Raw genomic sequence first — 21,071 nt, forward strand, 5'->3', positions numbered from 1 at the left:
TGATTACTCGTGTCATAGTCCATACTCGTGTCCTTATAAACAACACCGTCCTGACTCTTGACACATACCTGCCCCATAGACAAAAGGTATCTTTCCTTGTTGTTCTGTTTGTCAAAGGTGTACTTTGCAGACTTGAAAAGAAAAAAGGGAATCCAAGGCACTCTGTCTTTGGTAAAAAATTCAAATAATTTATTGATGAGCAAGGCAAACATACCTGCCCCAGTTTCTCTGAGAGCTCATTTATGATGCTATGCTTTCACTACCACATCTCAAAGTGTGTCATCTCTGCTGGAGCAGTGCCTCTTCCTCCTCGTCCGGCCTGCCTTTCTCTCGGTAAAGAGATAACAGAGCATGCACCACACGCTCTCCTCTGGAGCCATCTGCACCCCGCTGCTAGTCCGGAAGGGCCTCAGAGCGCAGGTGCCTGCCGAGCAGAAAGTGGAAGTTGTAGATGTCATCTTTCTCTAGTCATTCTTCCTTTTTATTTTATAGTGTTGAGGAAGTAAAGGCATCCGTCGGCCATCGGTTAACCGCAGGATGTTGCAATGAGGGGCTAACCCTATGAGGTACGTGCTCTTGATTGGCTGAGCCATCTTCACCTCACTAACACAGTAGAAAAAATATTTTTTTGTTGTTAATATTATTATTTATTTTTTACCAAGGATGAAGTAGGCAGCAGCACTGAGGGAAAGCAGGATGAGGAAGATGGTGCCGGGACCGAGGTCCCCCATGGCACAGGCATTTGCACAAGCACAAGGGCTCTCCACCCAGACCTCTAGGGGCTCGTCTGTCTTCAGGCTCAGGGCTTGAATGAAGGACACGGATGTATTTGGACTGCAGTGATAGTGCACCACGGTCCGTGGCCGGTCACCGTGAGCGTGAGCTAGGGCTGAGAGAGATTAGTCATAACAAGTTGGTCAAAGTCGTACGATTTGTCACACATTTTACCACAATTAAATTTGTTCTCCGCAATCATCTGATTAGTTGATTTGACCCCCCCAATCCAACCCATTGATGCAGAGTGCAAAGTATGGAGGCATTGCGTCCCGTTTTTACAGTCTTGTATGACCCAGCCAGGGATCGAACCCCCGACCTCCCAGTTTTAGGGTGGTCACTCTAACCACAAGGCCACAGTCTGTGAGGTACATTTCTCCCTCTTCCCTCATAGGCCTACTGTGACACCCACTTGACATTGCTTTGTGTCCATTGCCATTGCTTTGTGTCCACTGCAAACTTATGTGGAATCAAAAGTGAAAATGGCATCTCACCAACCAAGTCTGCAATTCAGTGAGTCAAGTGGCTGCTGCAGATTGGCAGAAGGGACTAATTGACAGGGAGAGAACATAATATGCACACAGGCAACAGTTGGAATCACTAATGACCTACCACTGTAAAGTGAAAGGGAGCAGTTGTATTCGTAGCTTACCAAAATACGAGACGGACAACGTCATTGTACTGTCGTTGTAGTGAAACTCATTCCCCTCATGACTTCCATAGTTCATGTAGCGGCTAATGTATCTGTTGACTTTGACCCTATACCTGTTCCAATAACAAAGAAAGAAATGAATAAGATGCAGTATGTAGAATGGCCAGCAGATGGAGACAATGTCATATGGTTTAGGATGAATTTTAGGTTCCCTTTATATTGCCACAATAACAAGGCAGGGTGGAGAAATATAAAAGGGTAGTAGCCAGATAACTGAGAATAGGCCTGTCCTTTATTGAGATAACTGCTCCTGGGGTTTGGGGGAGAACTGGGCACTGTGGCCACATCCTGCACCCTATGTGGCACCCACTTCAAGGGCCCAGTTCCCCATGGCCCCCTTCATAAAAGTGCCCAGTAGGCAAAGTATTCAATCAATCAATCAAAGCTTATATTATGCCTCATGTAATTATGCAATGTAGCTAAAAAGAAATGCACATACCGCACCTGACAATGAGGCAAGCAGCAACATCACTACAGTCCGGCTCCACGAGGTCGTCCGGCTCCGAGAAGGCCAGGCAAGGGCTGAAGGAGAAGAGGATCTCCTCGTTGGGTGGTGTGAAGTCTGTTTCCACAGGCTTCCAACGCCCCAGGAAGCCTTCGGGGTCGCCCATGGCCTTCAGGTTGATCACCCCCGAGCCGTCCTTCATGATGCATTTGCAGTTGTTGACTTTGAAGCAACCCATTTTCTTTTGGGAATGAGATGAGGAAACGTACTCGAAATAAACTGATAAAGCTATGATGGCGATGACCGTTGGAAACATGCTGAGGGTTTACTGAGGTGCAAGCCAGTGACTTGTGGGTGGGTGGGTTAATGAGAACAGGGCACTTTGTTTCAACATGGTGGTGACAGTCACAGTAGCAATGTAATTAGAACCAAGGTGATTGTCATTCCTGGCGTTCCTAAAGGCTGACACCGTGCTCCATCAATGTTATTTCCTATGGCCTATATGTGACACATTGTGTTTTTTTGTTTGGTTTTTAATGATTATTTTGTGGCTTTCGCCTTTATTTTTTATTTTTTATAGAGGGACAGACAGTAGGCTGACAGGAAATGGGGGAGAGAGATGGGGGAGTGACATGCAGTAAAGGCCGTCGGGATCGGGAGTCGAACCCACGGCACACTGCCAGACTCGGGCTACCAGCCAAGGTGCATGGACCGCTGAGCCACAGCCCAGGCCAGACACATGGTGTTTTGAGCTAAGAAACAAGGTTTCCCCTGAATGACTCGGCCTGCTCTATATTTTAAGGTAATTTTTGACCTATGCCCTGCTTGGTGTGTTTGTGTGTACCACATAGCACACCACACTTGATTGGCTGAGGACCCCATAGCAATGATGTGATTGGCTGAGCAATATACATATTGAGGATAAAAAGTGAGGACACCAATTGTGATTAGCAGTAATGACTGAATGTGATGATCTATCTAAAATATATATGATATATTGCCCCCGCGACCCGACTACGGATAAGCGGTTGAAGATGGATGGATGGATGATATATGATGATAAGAGCGCCCCTCACTTCACAAGTGTGATTTTTTTAATATTAATTTGGACAGACATGGTGACGGCCACTGTCATTTAGTCTGCAAAATATGCACAGGTCCTATAGCTTAGTTAGAAGTCAATAGATCTGAGCCAATCTAAGTCTGATGATTATATTAACTACTCACAAAAAGTTTGGAAACTAAACTTTGGTTGATTATTTCTCCCCTTCAATAATATACTACCAGTTGGTATTGTATTTTATATCATGTTTTATCGTTATACAACGAACAAGGTATAGGCCTAACTTGTGCAATCTTGGAATGAGCAAAACGTGTGGGTAGTACTCGCCAAACAATTTCCCAAATCCCCCAATATGCTTTTGGTGATAATCGCTCTTATTTTGAGCGCTGGCACCCATGAGCATGGCGCATGGGTCTTGCAACTTAGTTGAGTTTGTGTATGTATGCTCCAAGATGGGCAAGCTAATTAAAAAAAGTTACTGCTCTCAAAAATTAACTAGTTACTTAACTAACTTTACTAGTTACTAAATGATAAAAGTAACTAGTTACTTTACTTATTATGTATAATGTGTGTGTTCATGAGAAATTGCTAATTAATATACATGAAGGAACAGAGGTTTATTTGCAGTATTGCATTAGATTAATTTGTATGCAGTAACAGTTATAGGCTGCATGAATGACTCATGGTATTTGGGGGAGTTCTCACTCAGCTTGTCTGCAAACATAATGACACAGCCTTTTGATTGTAGTATAGTAAATACTATAGTAAACAGTATCTTTAATCTTTAGTTAAAATAATTGCATAATAAATAGTCAAGAAAAGTTATATAAAATAATAATGATGTTAGGACAGCATGACCCTTCTGTTGATCTAAATAGGCATGCATAAATAAACACAAAAGTATCACCATCAAAATACATATTAACATAAATAGGCTAGGCTTAACACAATACTTAATTTGCATTATCCTCTCCCTTCCTATTGATCTTTTCTCTTCATATTACTGGGTGTGGTTCTGTACCCACTGGCAGAACCTCTGTGAGTAGGCAGGGGGGCTAACAGTGGAGAAAGCTCTGCCAGGAAAGCGAAACCTTTTCCACAGATTCTCAAGCTTTTTTTTCAGACCATAAACAGTGAAAATGTCTATGATGCCAACAAAGTAACGGTGCTGAGGCCCATCTAAGACGTGAATTGCGTTTTCAAAATTTGGCAGCAGGCGACGGTGCTTGTTATGGAATTCTTGCAATTCGATTTCAGAGCTGGTCCCAGTTGCCTGGCAGTTGATCTCTTGGAGGGGGGTTGCATCACCAGTAGTCTCTCCTCGTGCGTGCTGGTGTTGGTCTGACCCACAGTCTGTAGAATCTGGTGGCCGCTGCCCTGAGTTGTCATCCAGTAAAGGAATGGCGCAGGGAGCATGTGCCTCAGTGGGACTGTCATCCAGATCCAGGGACCTACAGAAAATAACCAGGGGATATAGATGAGACAACAATATAAGCACAATAACTAGAAGGTGACATATTTTACCCCCAATGCTGCTCTGCGTCTCAGCAGAGTATTGGCTTCAACTGCAATTTATTTAGATGTCCCATCAGAGGGGCGCCTGCTGGCCTATAGTGGTCCAGGCGCATGCCACATATAGGCTAGGCTTTGGCCTGACGGACAGATTCCCGGAATCGCTCTCCTCTGCGGCAGTCAGCCGCGGGGGTGGAGCTTCTTTTCCATCCACCAGCTGTCTAAAAACTCGGAAATGATGTAAAACACAGCTTCTTCTGTCCGCCGGCTGTCGGCTCAAATGTGCCCATGCCCCATGGGGAGACAGACACACATGTGGCCAGTCATTGGAGCGGTCAAGCACCGCTCAAAAATACATGGCTGAACATCTACACCATGTTTTAGGTTATAATATATGTTTAACTATAATGTTCACACAAAAACCTACTTTGTAGTGCGAATAATGATGTCTGCGAGGGAGTGTCTCCCTTCCAGCTCGTCTCGGTGCAGCGGCTGATTGGCCAACAGGAGACTGTAATCCAGCACGTTGAGCCCACGGAGAAAAGTGGTGTCAATTTTCACCTGGTTTACAAACCAGGATTCCTGGTGACCTGGCAACACAGACATTTAAAATAAACCTCCCGGAACAGTAAAATCCACTGTTCATTTATTGATTTTTAACTCTTAATTATCAGCACACTCTCAATAGGTATACATACACAGAGTAAGACAAATATAATGTGTATATCAAATGTAGGCATTTTCACGTTTCATTTTATTTTCAGTGAGTGATCAATGGTCATATGCAAAGCACATAATTTAGTTTTTACCGTATAAGGGGTGTGCGTGTGTGTGGTAACAAGGCTCTTACCCAATGTGATGTGCTCTTCTTCAAAGTTCTTATCCTTCAGCACCTTTATAATATGGTTTCCCTCGGCAGGATCGGTCCATCTGCCCACCTCACAGCCCTTAATGTCATATCTGAATAATCAACAGCATGTTCACCATTAAGACAACTTAGTTTATAAGCTAGAATCGTCCAATTTATAAAACAGAAGTAAAAAAAAAACATCATTATAACAAACAATGAAAATAGGCCTACCTAATATTGATCCTCTCATCAGGGTAAAACACACTCTGCATCACAATGAAGTACTTCTATAACAGATTGAAACAGAGAGGGTGACAGAAACTTAAGCAATGCTCATTCATATGCATGTATTTGTTGGTGTGTACAGATCCAAATGCTGTACCTTTGTATCGTTTGGAATAACAATCCTATGGACACCTGTGGAATGTAAAAAATATGTTTTGGGTCATCTCCATATAAACCCATTTTGAACATCCCCAACATTTGGTAGGATTCTTTTGACTCTTACCTAGGAACTTCACTATTAGAGAATGGGGGTATTTCTCCAAGTGGTCCATATATGCCTGCAGGTTAGACAGAAGGAACTGCACCTCCCGCTTGCTCTGTGTCTTTAAGAAGAACCTCTTATTATTCCTAGAACCAGGGATACAGAATTGAGAGCATAATATGAATACTGTGTTCGGTAGCAGTGTGGACGTTTCTTTGAAAGCATAGTTTACAAGCTACAAATGACTTACACTGGAACAAATACAATACAATGACAGCAAAAGTGCCCTCAGGATAAAACTTGTTTGGCAAAGAAAAAGCAGCAGCAGCAGTAACTATAATGCAGAGATGTATTGCTTTTCTATGCGCGCTTTGGATAAAAGCGCTATATAAATGCACCATTTACCTTTTTTTAACCATTTATACATGCATTTGTATGCATGTATGCACAGTACTGTAGGAGGCATAATTATACTCACGTGATGAAGAAGTCTGCCTTGCTCTTTGAGTTGCTGACAAACTGAAGATAATGACCGTTTGACAGGGAGTGTTGGTATTCCTCCTCTGTCAACCCAAGGGATGATCTCAGATGGGCAAACACTGGCCCTGCAAATGTCTGCATCTCAAAATCCTGCACGCAGAAAGTCCGGTCAAATTATTATTTCTTTAAGATTATTATTTATGTTTTATGCCTCTTGGAATAGGATTTATTATAATAGCATTATCTGGAAATAATATTTGAGGCATGTCTAAAAGGCCTCATTGTTAAAAACAAAACAAACATTCTAAAAAAACAACCCAATAAAAGTTCCTATAATAGACAATTTTACAGATTCAAATTGTTGTTGAGAGATGATGACCACTCAGTACTCACCTCATGAATTTGAGTCTCCTCTGCTTTGAAATGTTCTGCTGCAAGTTCATGCTGGATAAAAATTCAAAAGTACATGGTGTAAATATACGTATTTAATTATTTTAATTTTTGAGTGGCGCTTTTATAGCCATCAGGCTCCACAACCAAGCTTAACCCCCATCTAAAGTTAAGAATTGAAAATGTTATTTTGGATTACTGACTCCGGCATTGACTCTGGTGCACTTGCACTTATATACAGTACACTAGTACAGAACCATAGGTACATATATCAATTCATACATTCACTGTTGCTATACTGTACATATATTCATTCACACATTCACTATGGATAGATTGCACAGTATATTTCCCAGATACTCACTGTTGAAGCACACTGTACATTATATTCAATGGTGATAGACTTCTTAGATATTCATTGGTACAATTAGACTTAGTATTTACTGATAGACTGTATAGAACCTAAGCCTAACTTTAGTTTTATTCTATTTTATTTTGGCTCTTACTCCTGTTTCACTCTCTAGTCTCTGGTGTTGCTGCTAAGACAATAACTTCCCCCACTGTGATCAAGATTAATAAAGGTTCATTACCGGTGCTGGGACGTCAATACTAGGCTGGAGAGCTGCGTGTAGGCCATTTTTCATCATTGAGGTGAGATGGTGAAACTCGTGTTCCGGGTTGATTTCAAAAACACCTAACATCCTGCATTGCTGTCTCAGATGCCTCCACCGCCTCCGGGCCCCAGAACCACCACCATCACCCCTTTTCTTTGTCATCTGTTTCAGTTCGGAAACAATTTTTGACAGGATTGATTTATGGTTCAGGCAAAATTCGTAAATCTGTTGTTTCCAATGGACACGGAAAAAGTGAATTAACAAGCTGCTACATGGTCACACCTGTTTTGTATATTCTTCACAAAGCTCTTACCTGGTTGCCTTTTCCTTGGTTATAGTTCTAAAAAGTCACACGGTAGTGTACAGCATCCTATATATTCAAGAATGTGTGTTTCGCCTTGCCTAATTCAAACGTAAATAAGACTGTTTTAATGTTTTATCTGAGATATGTCAGGTAAGAATTATTTGATCTCTTACCTTACAGTGAAGTGAAGTGGAGACTATTCATTCAGGAATTGAAGAGTCAAGTGCTGCATTCCAGACTGGTTGGGCAAGCCCTGCAGGGTGCGGCAGTATGGGCGTATCCAGGCCAACTATTTCACTACTGGAACTCAGATTAAAACAAACAAAGCTGATATCAAACATGGCACTGTAAATACAGAGCATCAATGATTCTGGTAATGATGGGTAGCCAATCACTGCCTGTTGTATTTGGGCCTGAGAAACATATGTTGCACGTTCAACTCCTGGCTGCTAGGCAGAGCAGTGGCTCTGTGTGTGTTCTTTAAACTTTAGTTTTAGGTGTGGTTTAGTTACTGGTATAGTGACGGGTGATTTCTTAGATGTGCTCCACGTGCGCAAGTTGTCTGTGACCTTTTATTTAATTATTGGGCTATTATTTAGTTATCAATTCCTTCCATATCTTAAAATAATTGTAATGATGATAATAATAATAATAATTGGCCTGGATGGAATATCGTTTAGTAAAAAAAGAAATTGTGAGCAAATCGCATCGTGAACATGGTATCGTATGGAAGCAGATCTCATATACATCCACCCACCATAGGCATGTCCACACAAAGCTACATGTTAGCGAACATGCTTACCTCTCATTTACTGACTCAACATGAAACTGTTTCACTTCAACATGCCCAAGTCGAGCATCTTGGGCTGAAATGTTGCCCAAATACGGAGATGCCTGATGTCACAGTACTGACATAACAGCAGTGATGTCATAAAAACACTTACTGTAATTTCTTGTTGCACCTTATTATACACAAATGTTTTCATGGTACTATACAGTATTATGTCAATTTGCCTGGCTTCATCGGGAATCAGAAATGTTTTATATTTTTGAAAAACGTCATAGTCTGCCACTAAAGAACTACCACTTATTGACACTTTCACATAGCCGACCACTTTGATCTTGTGTCATAATTCTTTCTCACTAACTTAACTTAGGATAGGATTTGGACTAATTGTCAGATAAATGAAGACCCCCCCTGTTACAGGTATGCCTCCACTGGTTTCCACTGAAGGACAAAGCCCTGATCTAACATCAGTGGGACTACCTGCTGCTTCTTCATCTCTCCCCAGGGGTGTACCTGGTTCTCCTTAATGGGCTGTTCTGGAAACAACGTGCATGCCTCCTCGAAATAGTGCAGTGGCTGGTGGTGTTGTTGTAGTTGTAAGGGATCCTGGTGTGAATGCTGCTGCTGGGGCACTTGGGGGCCTCTCATTTGGATGTGGCCCTCCACAGTCGCACCAGGATGGTCCACATAACGGTGGTGATAGCCCAGGGATGCCGGGCCCTCCACCAGTGGACATGGCTGTAGGGGAACATGTGGGTGTCCAGTTTGTCCATAACTCGCGAGTGTCTGCATGCCTGTGGAGTCGCTGCCAGAGATAATATGGCTCCCGAGGTGTAGAGGCATACTCCAGGCATCGTTCTCGCTGCTTTTGGCAGAGAGGTGTTCACCTTTGGTGCTTGTCCCAACGCCACCTTGGTACGGATATTCATTCTGGGACACGTGGTAGCCCACAGTGCTGTGTCCTTTCAACTCCGCCAACCAATTGCAGTAGTTGGCGGACATCCTCCTGCGCCTGACGGTGCCATGATTTTGCAACATGTCGGCGTGCTGGGGGTCAATCTGCCAGAAGCCTCCTTTACCGGGCTCATCCTTCTGCCTGGGCAACTTGTTAAAGCAACTGTTGGATGACAGATTGTGACGAATGGAATTGCGCCAGCCGGGATCTGCATGTCTGTAATAACAGAAATTGTCCGTGATCCAATTATAAATACTGGAGACGGTCACTTTTGGCCGTTTGCTGGCCTGCATGGCCATACAGATGAGCGAGACGTAGGAGTGAGGCGGTTTGACTTTGGGGTGTGTCTTGTAGTGGACTTCCACCGGCAAACCAGGTAGAGGGATATGCAGGTACTCGGTTTCTTCGTAATTTATTCCATACATTTTGTCTGTGGAATCGCTGCTGGAGGTAATAGGGCTCCCATGGTTTAGAGGCACTCCAGTGGCAGCTGTGTCTCCAGCCGTTGGGTTGGACGGAGAGTAGCCCTGGGGGTACCCGGGTTGTCTAATGTTCGAGTCATCGAAGTTGCTGCAGTTTCCCCCAGGGACGTTGTTGGAAATGCAGAAGTCCTGCAGCCAGTGGAGGCTTGTTAGGCTGTCGTCCAGGTGAACCAAACCGTTTCCTTGGTCTTCTGGGTAACATGCCAGACGATTGTCATTAAACTTGTCACTGCTGGTATTCATTTTGATCTGATGTGGATGCAAAAGCTCATTCAAATCAAAGTTAGCAGTATTGACCTCAGATAAATATCCTACTTTAAGTACTGGTGAGGTGCAAATCCGTTTTAACTGTTAATCTGTAGCTAAAATAATTATCTCGGAAATACTGTAAGTTATTGACAAATGATGCGGGAGATTGATGTACCGGTTACATTTGCCAATTGCTCTCTGAACTCTCAACACATTTAATTATATTCTGGCTTGCGCCTACGCCACACTGCCGATCCGACCAATATGCCCATAAATGGCCATATCAGGGCCCCCCAGGGGGATCACATGCACAAATCAGTGATGTTAGGCAACGGTTTATGTTGTGTTTAACATCAGAAACACATTGTAACTTCAAACTCACCTAAATATAACGTATCAAGGCCACATCGGTGTTAATTGTTAGGAAAATTGTCTGACACAATACCATCTTGACACATACCCAGGAGGGCCTTGAGTAGGGCCTCACTCACACTGTTGCAACATGCATACAACATTTGTCTTGTGTCTTGTCCGTGTTTAGTGGCCGCCCCCAATGCATTTCCAATGGAAGTCACATGGTTTGACAAAACATTTTTGTTTGATGGCTGTGTTGTGCCCCCCTCTCCTGCATGAAACAAAAATGTTTTGTCAAACCATGTGACTTCCATTGGAAATGCATTGGGGGCGGCCACTAAACACGGACAAGACACAAGACAAATGTTGTATGCATGTTGAACAGTGTGAACCCCTGGGTTAATAGTTCAATCCTGTCAAGCATTGTTGCTGCAATGAAACATATGACAAAGAAAAGGGGTAATGTTGGTTCTGGGGCCCGGAAAATGCGGACGCAAAGGGGGTGGTGCTGTCATCCGAGATGGCAATCGAGGATAGAGTCTATGCCTGTAGGGCACGACACGGCACCCCGTGCCCTATAGACGAAGGCCCAAACCACACGCACGCCCAAACCACACGCACGCACAGGCACACACACACACACACACACACACACACACACACACACACACACACACACACACACACAGATGCTTTCCAATTACTAATTATAATGGCTGGACGGCTTGAGAAGTGACTGTGGTTTGTCGACGTTTGTGTGGCATGGTGTCTTAACGCCCTTCATTTCAATGTTTTTAAGCATTGCTGTATATTTAATAGGGTGATAGGAATGGTCACTTTATCTGTCTCTCCTCTGCACTTCTGCACTTCAGTGCTGGCAATCCTGTTGATTGGAAGGTGCCAAGCACTGTAGAGGAGGAGGGGTGTTTGTTCCTGTTATTTTGCATTTTTATTGTACCGGTATCTGCTTGACGCCTGAAATATGCATGCATTGTATGTATTGAAAATTAGCTTGGTTTCATTTTGCTTGGTGGATAAACCTGTTTAAACCTGTTTGAAAGGCAGGCATGCTACAGGTGAGGCCTCATGGGGAAGTTCAAGCCAGTTTGGCTTGGGATTTGCAGGTGACAACACCAGTTAATAGAAAGGGCATAGCCTGTATTTCTGTTTCTTAAGTCTTGATTTGTTGTTTTTTCCAGTCTTATTTATTTTTATATTCGTCGCCGTCTTGCACTGTCTTTTGGGAGGTAAATAAAATACCCAAAATGTATGTGTGGACCTGTCTGCTTTATGTAGCCCTGTGTCATTCACCAACCTTTTCACAAGGTGTTTTTGAAATCAACCCGGAACACGACTTTTACCATCTCACCTCAGTGATGAAAAATGCCCTGCACGCAGCTCTCCAGCCTAGTATTGACATCCCAGCCCCGGTAAGATAAGATAAACCTTTATTAACTCCCCTAGGAGGAAATTCTATTGTCTTAGCAGCAACACCAGAGAGTGAAATACAGATGCAAACCAAAATAGCTATAATATAGGCTAACATTTAAAATATTTATAGGCTTAGGTTCTGGCAGAAGATGTCTGCACTGGGTACACCGTTTCTAAATACATGGTTTAGCATAATAGTATGTGACAGTGTACTTGTGAGATGGAGGGTGACTGATTTAAACAGTCACACCTGGCGTGAGTCAAACTAGAACTGGACTCAGAGCTGAGTGTGGCTGTGCACCTGTTGTGCATGGACTTGATCAAGGCACAAGTACAACAGGATAAATCAGTCATCTCCACAAACACTCAAGAGATATAGCCTCTGTCCGGACAGTGGAGAGCTATCGCCTCTCCTGTGTATAATGTCCTTCCTTGCCCTGAGGATAAGGACACAACACAGGGCAGCTTTCTTAAGTAGACTGGTTTATTCCTCTCAGTGCAAGGAATAACTCAACATATGACATTTTACACAGGAGAGGCGATAGCTCTCCACTAGCTGTCCAGACAGAGGCTATCTCTTGAGTGTTTGTGGAGATGACTGATTTATCCTGTTGTGCCTTGATCAAGTCCATGCACAACAGGTGTGCAGCCACACCCAGCTCTGAGTCCAGTTCTAGTTTGACTCAGGCCAGGTGTGTTTAAATCAGTCACCCTCCATCTCACAGTACTATATGTGCATGTGTATGTGTCAATAAATACAGGTCTAAATGTACCAATGAATACATAAGAAGTCTATCACCATTGAATAATGTACAGTGTCAACAGCATGCTTCAACAGTGAGTATATCATGTATCATACTATACTGTATGTGCAATCAATCAGCAGTCAATGTGTGGATGAATATATCATATGTACCTAAGGTTCTGTAGTCTGTAATGTACATCTATGTGCACGTGCACCAGAGTCAAAGCCTGAGTCAGTAATCCAAAATAACATCAAGTCTTAACTTCTTCAAATGGTTGTATTGGTTGTAGAGTCTGATGGCTATTGACAATAAGGCCTGGCCAAATCCCTTAATGGTGTGCTGAGGTGGGCACACGCAGCGTGCGTGACTGGCTGTGTCTGTGTCTCAGTAAATTTAAACTAGTCTAGGAGAGCAATATATGCCACATGCCCTTTCTAATTACTAAAGCGGATTTGGGGAGAGCCCATTAATGATCAAATAAATGCCATTGTCAAATATTTTGTCCCCTGTCTCCCCTGTCAGGTGAAAAGAAGCAGCTTGGACTCCTCATGCATAGAATGGAGCATGCGCCCAGAATTACATTAGATAATTGACACTGGGTGAAAAAATGGATTACAAAATCGTGGGATAAAAATTGTATAAAGTTTTAAAACGACTGACAGAGATCCCTATATGCCTATAAAAGGCACAAGGACCGACAGATTTCTAGTAATAATCAAGTAGTGGTTCATAATGTAGAAAGGAAAATGCGGGGCACGGTGGCACAGTTGGTAGTGCTGTCGCCTCACAGCTAGAAGGTCCTGGGTTCGATTCCCGCTCGGGGCACTGTGGGTGCTGGCGGCGTGTTCCCTCCTCCGCGTCATCAGTGCCCATACCCGAAGGCGGGGTTGGCGAAAGGGCCTTTCTGTGTGGAGTTTGCATGTTCTCCCCGTGTCCCCTAGGGTAGATACCCTCACAAAAACATGCAGTAATCCTGGTCTCTAAACTGCCTCCCCCTGGCCAGCCTGGGGCGCCTGATGGAGGGGAAAAGAACTGGTTGGAATAACGTGTTCCTTCCACGCGCTATGTCCAACCAGGGAAACTCCCCCCTGTCAGGTGTAAATGAGCAACTTGGACACTCACGCATGAAGGAAGCATGAGTTAAGTCCGTTGCTCTCCCCAGGTTGGCGGAGGATGTGTAGAGCCCAGGATCACATTAGATGATTGACACAGGGGTGAAAAATGGGTTACAAAATTGTGGGATAAACAATATATTATAAAGAAAGGAAAATGCTTTCTATATTTATATATTTACACTATGTACTTTTGAATTTTTATCCAGCATGATCTTGCAGCAGAGCATTTCAAAGCACAGGAGACTCAAGTTCATGAGGTGAGTGGTCGTCAACACTTTGAATCTGTAAAATTCTCTAGGCATTGGCAAATTTGCAATTACAGGAATTTTTTATAATGTTTGTTTTGTTTTTGACAATGAAGGTTTGGCTGTTTTCTTTTCAAATGTTAATTATTCATTGTTTATTGTCCTACATGGCAGTTTAAACCCATGCACCCACATTATTCCAAGAGGAATAAAACAAAAATAAAGAATCTTAAAGAAATAATAATTTGACTGGATTTTATGTGTGCAGGATTTTGAGATGCAAACATTTGCAGGGCCAGTGTTTGCCCATCTGAGATCATCCCTTGGGTTGACAGAAGAGGAATACCAACACTCCCTGTCTAACGGGAATTATCTTCAGTTTGTCAGCAACTCAAAGAGCAAGGCAGACTTCTTTGTCACGTGAGTATAGCCTCTGGGACACATACTGTACATTTAGAGACACACTGACTAACATTATGACATTTCTCCCCCCTGTTAATAAGTAAATACCGGTACCGGTATATTACAGGTAGGCCTACAACACACACACACACACACACACACACACACCGCCTCCTGGCCTGAGGGGGTTGGAGTGATGTAAAAACAATATTTGAACAGTGAAATATGACAGTTGAGTCGGTAAAAAGTAGGCTAGGTTCATTCTGGGAGCGTGCAGATTTTGTTTTGCATGGAGAGATGTGTGCCAATAGTGTGGCTCGGTCGGAGATAGACGACAACGGCTGTGCTGTGTATTAGGAGACACACACACACACACACACGCGGCGCCAAATTGTATAGGGCACATTTTGTTGTGTTGCAGCGGTAGCTAGAGGAAGCATGCCAGTGGGGTAACGGTGATAACGGTGGCCTGTGATGCAGGTGTCGCTAAGGGACGGAGGTGCGAGGTTAATTCACTAATAAATTCATTAGTAATCATTAATGTGTCAAATGGGGAAAAGGGCTCCGTTACGCCGTCCATATAATTATGGTCCATGCCTGTGTGAAAAGTGGGAGTGATTCGTGCAGTTAATGATGAGATAATGCGCTGTCAGTGACATTCAGACAGACATTCAGACAGACATTCAGACATTTGCTGAATTATTATTTAGATATCAAGAAGTACATTTTTTGTCATGACATGACATGAATATGCAATGTGTAGTGTAGTGTGTCTGTACAAGATGGAGTGGGGGGGATCACAAATCTTTAAATACATGGGTCTATAAAAGCAGGCACAAGGGACACGTTTGACCTAACCTTAACATCACTAAACTGAGCTTAAACCAAACCTTAACCTCACTAACTGAACCTAGACCTAACCTTAACCTCACTAAACCTAAACCTAAACGTAACTTAAACCTAAACTTTGACTTTTAACTTTGAGTTGAGATTAAATCTATAGTTGATTCAGTGGACTAATATTGTTTTTTTGGCTTTGAACATTGTACCATTGAAATGTAATTAGAAAATCTGGTGATCTTTGAGAGTACTGCTCTGGCTGAACCATTTCCCACACTGGTTACAGTGGTAGGGCTTCTCTCCTTTATGAATTATCTGGTGACGGTTGAGAGTACTTTTCATGCTGAACCTAGTCCCACACTGGTCACAGTGGTAGGGCTTCTCTTCTGTATGAATTCTCTGGTGTTGTTTGAGATTAATGTTCTGGCTGAACCTAGTCCCACAATGGTCACAGGCGTAGGGCTTCAAGCCTGTATGAATTCTCTGGTGTTGGTTGAGATGACTATTTCGGCTGTAGATATGTTTGAGTTGGGCAGGAAAGATATCTGGGATGGGGAATGAGGAGAGAGGGGAAAAAAATAGGAATAAAATCTTTTAAAATAAAATGCAAGCCGTATTGTATTATTACCAACTGATAAATGGTCTATATTTAGGGCGGTAGCAGCAACTGCCAGGCACAGATAGGCCGTTGGAACATTGCTGGCCTGCCTGATGACTGCACTGTCAAAAAAACGTATTTCTCGTTTTTGGCTATAGTTGGCCCAGCCTTTAAGGCCCTTTATCCAATCAGGATAGAGAGGGGCCTTCCTCCAATCATGATCGAGCGGGGGCGGGTCTTGGTGTGCGTGCTGTTGGCCTGTCGCGTCCCCCCACTGTAGTGCGTGCATGTGCACATCTTGTTACCGGACGGACCGGGGGTTTTCCAAATCACCCAAATCACTGAATGCTCCTTTAAGTTAGTTGGCCATTTGGAAAACGAGGAAGAATCAGGTGCAGAGGTCGGTTGATCCCTTGTTGATGTCAAAGGGGATAATGGCAACTCGCATTAAAGTAGAGAATGCCTATTACAGTCTGGTGGGGGACATTGGGGGTTTTGTATAGGTGTGGTGTGTAGAAGAGGCTTGCACAGTCTCTGCACCTTACAAATTGCTTGGGGAAAAAAAGGTTTCTATTTTACTCTCTAATAATATATATGCATGCATATTGTACGTACGCATGCATGCACGCACGTACAGGTACATACACACCAGGCTGCAGTTCTAAGGGTTTGAGATTTGAGGTCAGTTGCTGGCCAATATTGATTACATCAGGGATCTCCATCCCTGATGATGTCACGTGCTCTCACCAGGGGTGTGTGTGACACACTTGACAGGGATTGCACGATTCCATAGTTAACTGCGACCTTTCTTTTCTTTTTTCATTATTTTTTAGCTAAATCTATAGCCTATCTGCAACGTGCTGTGAGCTTGTGACACCATCATACAGTACAAAAAAGTATAACATGGGGGTTAGGGGTTAAAATAATTATAGTGCCACAGACAAAACCTACATTTTCACTTGAAAAAAGAAACGTCCACACTGCTGACAGTCTACCGAACACAGTATTCATATTATGCTCTCAATTCTGTATCCCTGGTTCTATAGGAATAATAAGAGGTTCTTCTTAAAGACACAGAGCAAGCGGGAGGTGCAGTTCCTTCTGTCTAACCTGCAGGCATATATGGACCACTTGGAGAAATACCCCCATTCTCTAATAGTGAAGTTCCTAGGTAAGAGTCAAAAGAATCCTACCAAATGTTGGGGATGTTCAAAATGGGTTTATATGGAGATGACCCAAAACATATTTTTTACATTCCACAGGTGTCCATAGGATTGTTATTCCAAACAAAACAAAGGTACAGCATTTGGATCTGTACACACCAACAAATACATGCATATGAATGAGCATTGCTTAAGTTTCTATGTCACCCTCTCTGTTTCAATCTGTTATAGAAGTACTTCATTGTGATGCAGAGTGTGTTTTACCCTGATGAGAGGATCAATATTAGGTAGGCCTATGTCTTATCGCCCCTCCTGTTTTCCCCCCTTTCTTTTATACACTGGACTAATATCCATATCTTTGTAAAACACCTTTTAAAACACAACCCGATATAAAGTAAGTTATCTTAATGGTGAACATGCTGTTGATTATTCAGATATGACATTAAGGGCTGTGAGGTGGGCAGATGGACCGATCCTGCCAAGGGAAACCATGTTATAAAGGTGCTGAAGGATAAGAACTTTGAAGGAGAGCACATCACATTGGGTAAGAGCCTTGTTGTCTGTTGCACGTGCGCGCGCGCGCGCACACACACACACACACACACACACACACACACACACACACACACACTCTCCCTCCCTCTCTGCGTTATAGCAAAATACTAAATTATACAGTGCTTTGCGTTAATTCGCATATATGTCCACATCACTCACTGAAAATAAAACGTGTATACATTTGGTGTCATGTGATATTATATAATTAATAAATAAAGCATTTCCACAGTAAAATCCAGAATCGGAATCAATATTGTCACATATCGCGTGAAAAGTACGAGTGAAAATCTTTAGTTGTGCAGGCTCACCATTGCAGTTAAAAGAGGAGAGGCATAAAATATGACTGCATGATACAATTTTGTGACTAAAATGCCTAATAAATAAGTCATGACTGTACGTGTATAAATATAAAATGGAGTGCTGAACTACATTTCAGTTCAGTCTGTGCAGTACGTGTCACCAGACTTAACTCTTCACGGTTCAATAGTCTGTTGGTACTGCTCCTGATGCTCTTGTAATGTTTGCCTGGCCGTGGGTGCGGCAGCGGTTCGAACAGGCTATGGCTGGGGTGGTGAATGTCCCTGATGATGCTTTCAGCCTTAGTCACACAACATCTCTCGTGTATATCCTGGAGGACAGGAAGCTCCCCTCACGGTGTGCTGTGCTGTTCGCACCACTCTCTGCAGTGATTTGCATTCCGCAGCGGTGCAGTTCCCGACCCAGGCAGTGGTGCCGCTTGTCTCTGAGGATGCGGAGGCTCACTCTGAACTTCTTCAGTCATTGGGCCTTTTTCACCACATTTGTGGTGTGTGTGGACCACTTCAGGTTCCTTGAGATGTGTATCCCAAGGAATTTGAAGTCACAGACCACAACAACACCAAGATTTGTTTTTGGCTTTTCTGCCTTTATTGATGGTTTCAAGTGAAGATTGACAGGAGGGAGGGAGAGAGGGGGGGGAGACATGCAGCAAGGGTCGTCATGAGCGGGACTCGAACACGCGACACGCTGTCAGGCCAGAGCCTATATGTGGCATGCGCCTGGACCACTAGGCCACTGGGTGCCCCCACAGCAACACCATTGATACATGGTAAATAGGTGCTCTCTCTCTGGGCCTCCTAAAATCCACAATCAGCTCCTTTGTGTTACTGATGCTGAGAGCCAGGCTGTTCTCCTGGCAGTTGGCACCACTGTGTCAGTGTTCCAACCTCAGCTCTGTAGGTCATCTCGTCATCATTTTCGATCAGGCCCATCACCGTCCACATATTTGATCACAACGTTGGAGCTGTGCGTGGCTGTACAGTTAAGCAACTAAAAATTAACTCTTAATTTAACTCTTGAGAGTGTATGTATATACCTATTGAGAGTGTACTGATAATTATGTGTACACTCTCAGAGTTAAGTCTATAAATGAACAGTGGATTTTACTGTTCCGGGAGGTTTATTTTAAATGTCTGTGTTGTCAGGTCACCAGAAATCCTGGTTTGTGAACCAGGTGAAAATTGACACCACTTTTCTCCGTGGGCTCAACGTGCTGGATTACAGTCTCCTGTTGGCCAATCAACCTCTGCACCGAGACGAGCTGGAAGGGAGATACTCCCTCGCAAACAACACTGTTCGCACTACAAAGTAGGTTTTAGTGTAAACATATAATATCGTAAACATGGCATAGTTGTTCTGTCATGTATTTTTGTTTTCAAAATGTTTATCATGTTTATCCATGGTAAAGAATAATGACTGTCCTATATTCTATATTCTGATGGGACATCTTTAAATAAATTGCAGTTGATGCCAATACTCTGCTGAGAAGCAGAGTAGGTTGCAGTGTTGATTTCGTCGACTAAAACTATGACAAAAAATGTTCTTCGACTACCTTTTTTCACTGACTAAATGAAAACTAAGCTATGACGACTAAAACTAAGACTAAATATATTGATGATTTCGTCAACAAATAAAAACTAGACTAAAATGTTAGGAAGGGACTAGTCGACAAGAGATCCAATATACCGGTAAGTCATTTTACACTTGGTTGCATGCTGAAAATAGCATATCTACAAGCTCACAACGCATATTTCAGCAAGTGTAAATCACGACGGCCAGCCAAAATACATTTTAGTCGACTTAAACTACACTAAAACTAAGAAATTCCTGGTGACTAAAATATGACTAAAACTAAAGGAAAACTATTCAAAAGACTAAAACTAAAATAAAATTGCTGCCAAAAACAAGACGGGATTGCACCCAAATTGTTGTTTTAGTTAAGTAAAATAGAAAGAGATCATCAAATATAAAATGATATATAAAATATGTCACCTTCTATTTATTGTGCTTATTATTGTTGTCTCACCCCCTGGTTCTTTTCTATGGACACCTGCGTGACAGTCCCACTGAGACACATGCTCCCTGCACCATTCCTTTAAGTTTACTGGATGAAAACTCAGGGCAGCGGCCACCAGATACTACAGACTGTGGGTCAGACCAACAACAGCACGCACGAGGAGAGACTACTGGTGATGCAACCCCCCTCCAAGAGATCAACTGCCAGGCAACTGGGACCAGCTCTGAAATCGAATTGCAAGAATTCCATAACAAGCACCGTCGCCTGCTGCCAAATTTCGAAAATGCAATTCACGTCTTAGATGGGCCTCGGCACCGTTACTTTGTTGGCATCATAGACATTTTCACCGTTTATGGACAGAGAAAAAGGCTTGAGAATCTGTGGAAAAGGTCTCGCTTTCCTGGCAGAGCTTTCTCCACTGTCAGCCCCCCTGCCTACTCACAGAGGTTCTGCCAGTGGGTACAGAACCACACCCAGTAATACGAAGAGAAAAGATCAATAGGAAGGGAGAGGAGAATGCAAAAACAGCATAGATGGATGTAAATATTTCACCAAGTATTTGTGTTAAGCCTAGCCTATTTATGTTAACATACTTTTGATGGTGATATTTTGTGTTTATTTATGCAGGCCTATTTAGCTCAACCAGAAGGGTCATATGCTATCCAAACATATCATTATTTTATATAACTTTGCTTGACTATTATATTAACATACTAAACATACTGTTTACTATAAGAGCTATATTCTAAAGGCTGTGTCATTATGTTTCAAGCTGAGTGAGCACTCCCCCAATTCCAAATACCATAAGTCATTCTTGCAGCCTAATTGCATGCAAATGGAGGACCCTAAAGTAAATAAGTCTTAGTGCATTTCTGGGTATTTCAATCCTCTTAGCAGACCTTGTATTGAACTGTGCTTTTCCAACTGTTCATAAAAATTGTCAATCAATCAATTTGAGATTAATACTGTCAATACTGTCTGCAGACAAACCTCTGTTCCTTATTGTACTGTACATTAATTTGCAATTGCACATGATACAATACAGATAGGCCTACATATGAAACTGGCGCTGACTCAATAATAGTCAGGTTCAGAGAAGTTTGGCACTGGCAACAGGTGGGGGGGGGGGGCATATTCCTCATCAGTCGAGTAAATATAAATAATTACTATCTGAAGATCAAGT

At 42.9% G+C, this 21,071-nt stretch overlaps 3 protein-coding genes across 4 annotated transcripts; 1 reads left to right on the forward strand and 2 right to left on the reverse strand.

The window, feature by feature from the left end:
• The first annotated feature begins 2,519 nt into the window (after positions 1 to 2,519).
• LOC308316453 (phosphatidylinositol 4-phosphate 5-kinase-like protein 1) lies at positions 2,520 to 20,843 on the forward strand. Of its 2 annotated transcripts, none has more exons than XM_080765092.1 (9): positions 2,520 to 2,733; positions 13,957 to 14,007; positions 14,264 to 14,415; positions 16,882 to 17,006; positions 17,098 to 17,132; positions 17,230 to 17,285; positions 17,433 to 17,542; positions 19,017 to 19,179; positions 19,933 to 20,843. In XM_080765092.1, exons 1-9 carry the CDS (start codon positions 2,707 to 2,709, stop codon positions 20,366 to 20,368), a joined length of 1,155 nt encoding a protein of 384 aa, XP_080621218.1. In that variant the 5' UTR covers positions 2,520 to 2,706; the 3' UTR covers positions 20,369 to 20,843. The 2 variants fall into 2 exon arrangements, with proteins under 2 accessions (XP_080621218.1, XP_080621217.1); XM_080765091.1 differs by lacking the exon at positions 2,520 to 2,733 and adding an exon at positions 11,577 to 11,888 and having other exon boundaries at positions 19,933 to 20,838.
• LOC308317236 (phosphatidylinositol 4-phosphate 5-kinase-like protein 1) lies at positions 3,615 to 7,820 on the reverse strand. Its single transcript, XM_080766093.1, has 10 exons — positions 7,805 to 7,820; positions 7,304 to 7,489; positions 6,717 to 6,767; positions 6,322 to 6,473; positions 5,865 to 5,989; positions 5,739 to 5,773; positions 5,588 to 5,643; positions 5,357 to 5,466; positions 4,934 to 5,096; positions 3,615 to 4,445 (listed from the first exon to the last, which is right to left on the reverse strand). The coding sequence occupies exons 2-10, from the start codon at positions 7,487 to 7,489 to the stop codon at positions 3,995 to 3,997; spliced, it is 1,329 nt and encodes a 442-aa protein (XP_080622219.1). The 5' UTR covers positions 7,805 to 7,820; the 3' UTR covers positions 3,615 to 3,994.
• On the reverse strand, positions 8,833 to 10,098 carry LOC308317776 (forkhead box protein J1-B-like; the record flags this gene model as incomplete). The annotated part of the gene is made up of 1 exon (XM_080767055.1): positions 8,833 to 10,098. One exon carries the CDS (start codon positions 10,096 to 10,098, stop codon positions 8,833 to 8,835), a length of 1,266 nt encoding a protein of 421 aa, XP_080623181.1.
• Positions 20,844 to 21,071: the final 228 nt, after the last annotated feature.

This window comes from Protomyctophum bolini (genome assembly GCF_963924005.1).
Source record: "Protomyctophum bolini genome assembly, chromosome: 6".
Lineage (NCBI taxonomy): Eukaryota > Metazoa > Chordata > Actinopteri > Myctophiformes > Myctophidae > Protomyctophum > Protomyctophum bolini.

Coding starts and splice junctions, on each gene's coding strand:
- LOC308317236 (XM_080766093.1), bottom strand. CDS start 7,489: ATGACAAAGAAAAGGGGTGATGGTGGTGGTTCTGGGGCCCGGAGGCGG. Junction 6,768..7,303: donor GTATTGACGTCCCAGCACCG/GTAATGAACCTT, acceptor ATTTTTATCCAG/CATGAACTTGCAGCAGAACA. Junction 5,644..5,738: donor TTATTCCAAACGATACAAAG/GTACAGCATTTG, acceptor AATCTGTTATAG/AAGTACTTCATTGTGATGCA.
- LOC308316453 (XM_080765091.1), top strand. CDS start 11,724: ATGTATGTGTGGACCTGTCTGCTTTATGTAGCCCTGTGTCATTCACCA. Junction 14,416..16,881: donor AAGGCAGACTTCTTTGTCAC/GTGAGTATAGCC, acceptor CTGGTTCTATAG/GAATAATAAGAGGTTCTTCT. Junction 19,180..19,932: donor AACACTGTTCGCACTACAAA/GTAGGTTTTAGT, acceptor CCTGCGTGACAG/TCCCACTGAGACACATGCTC.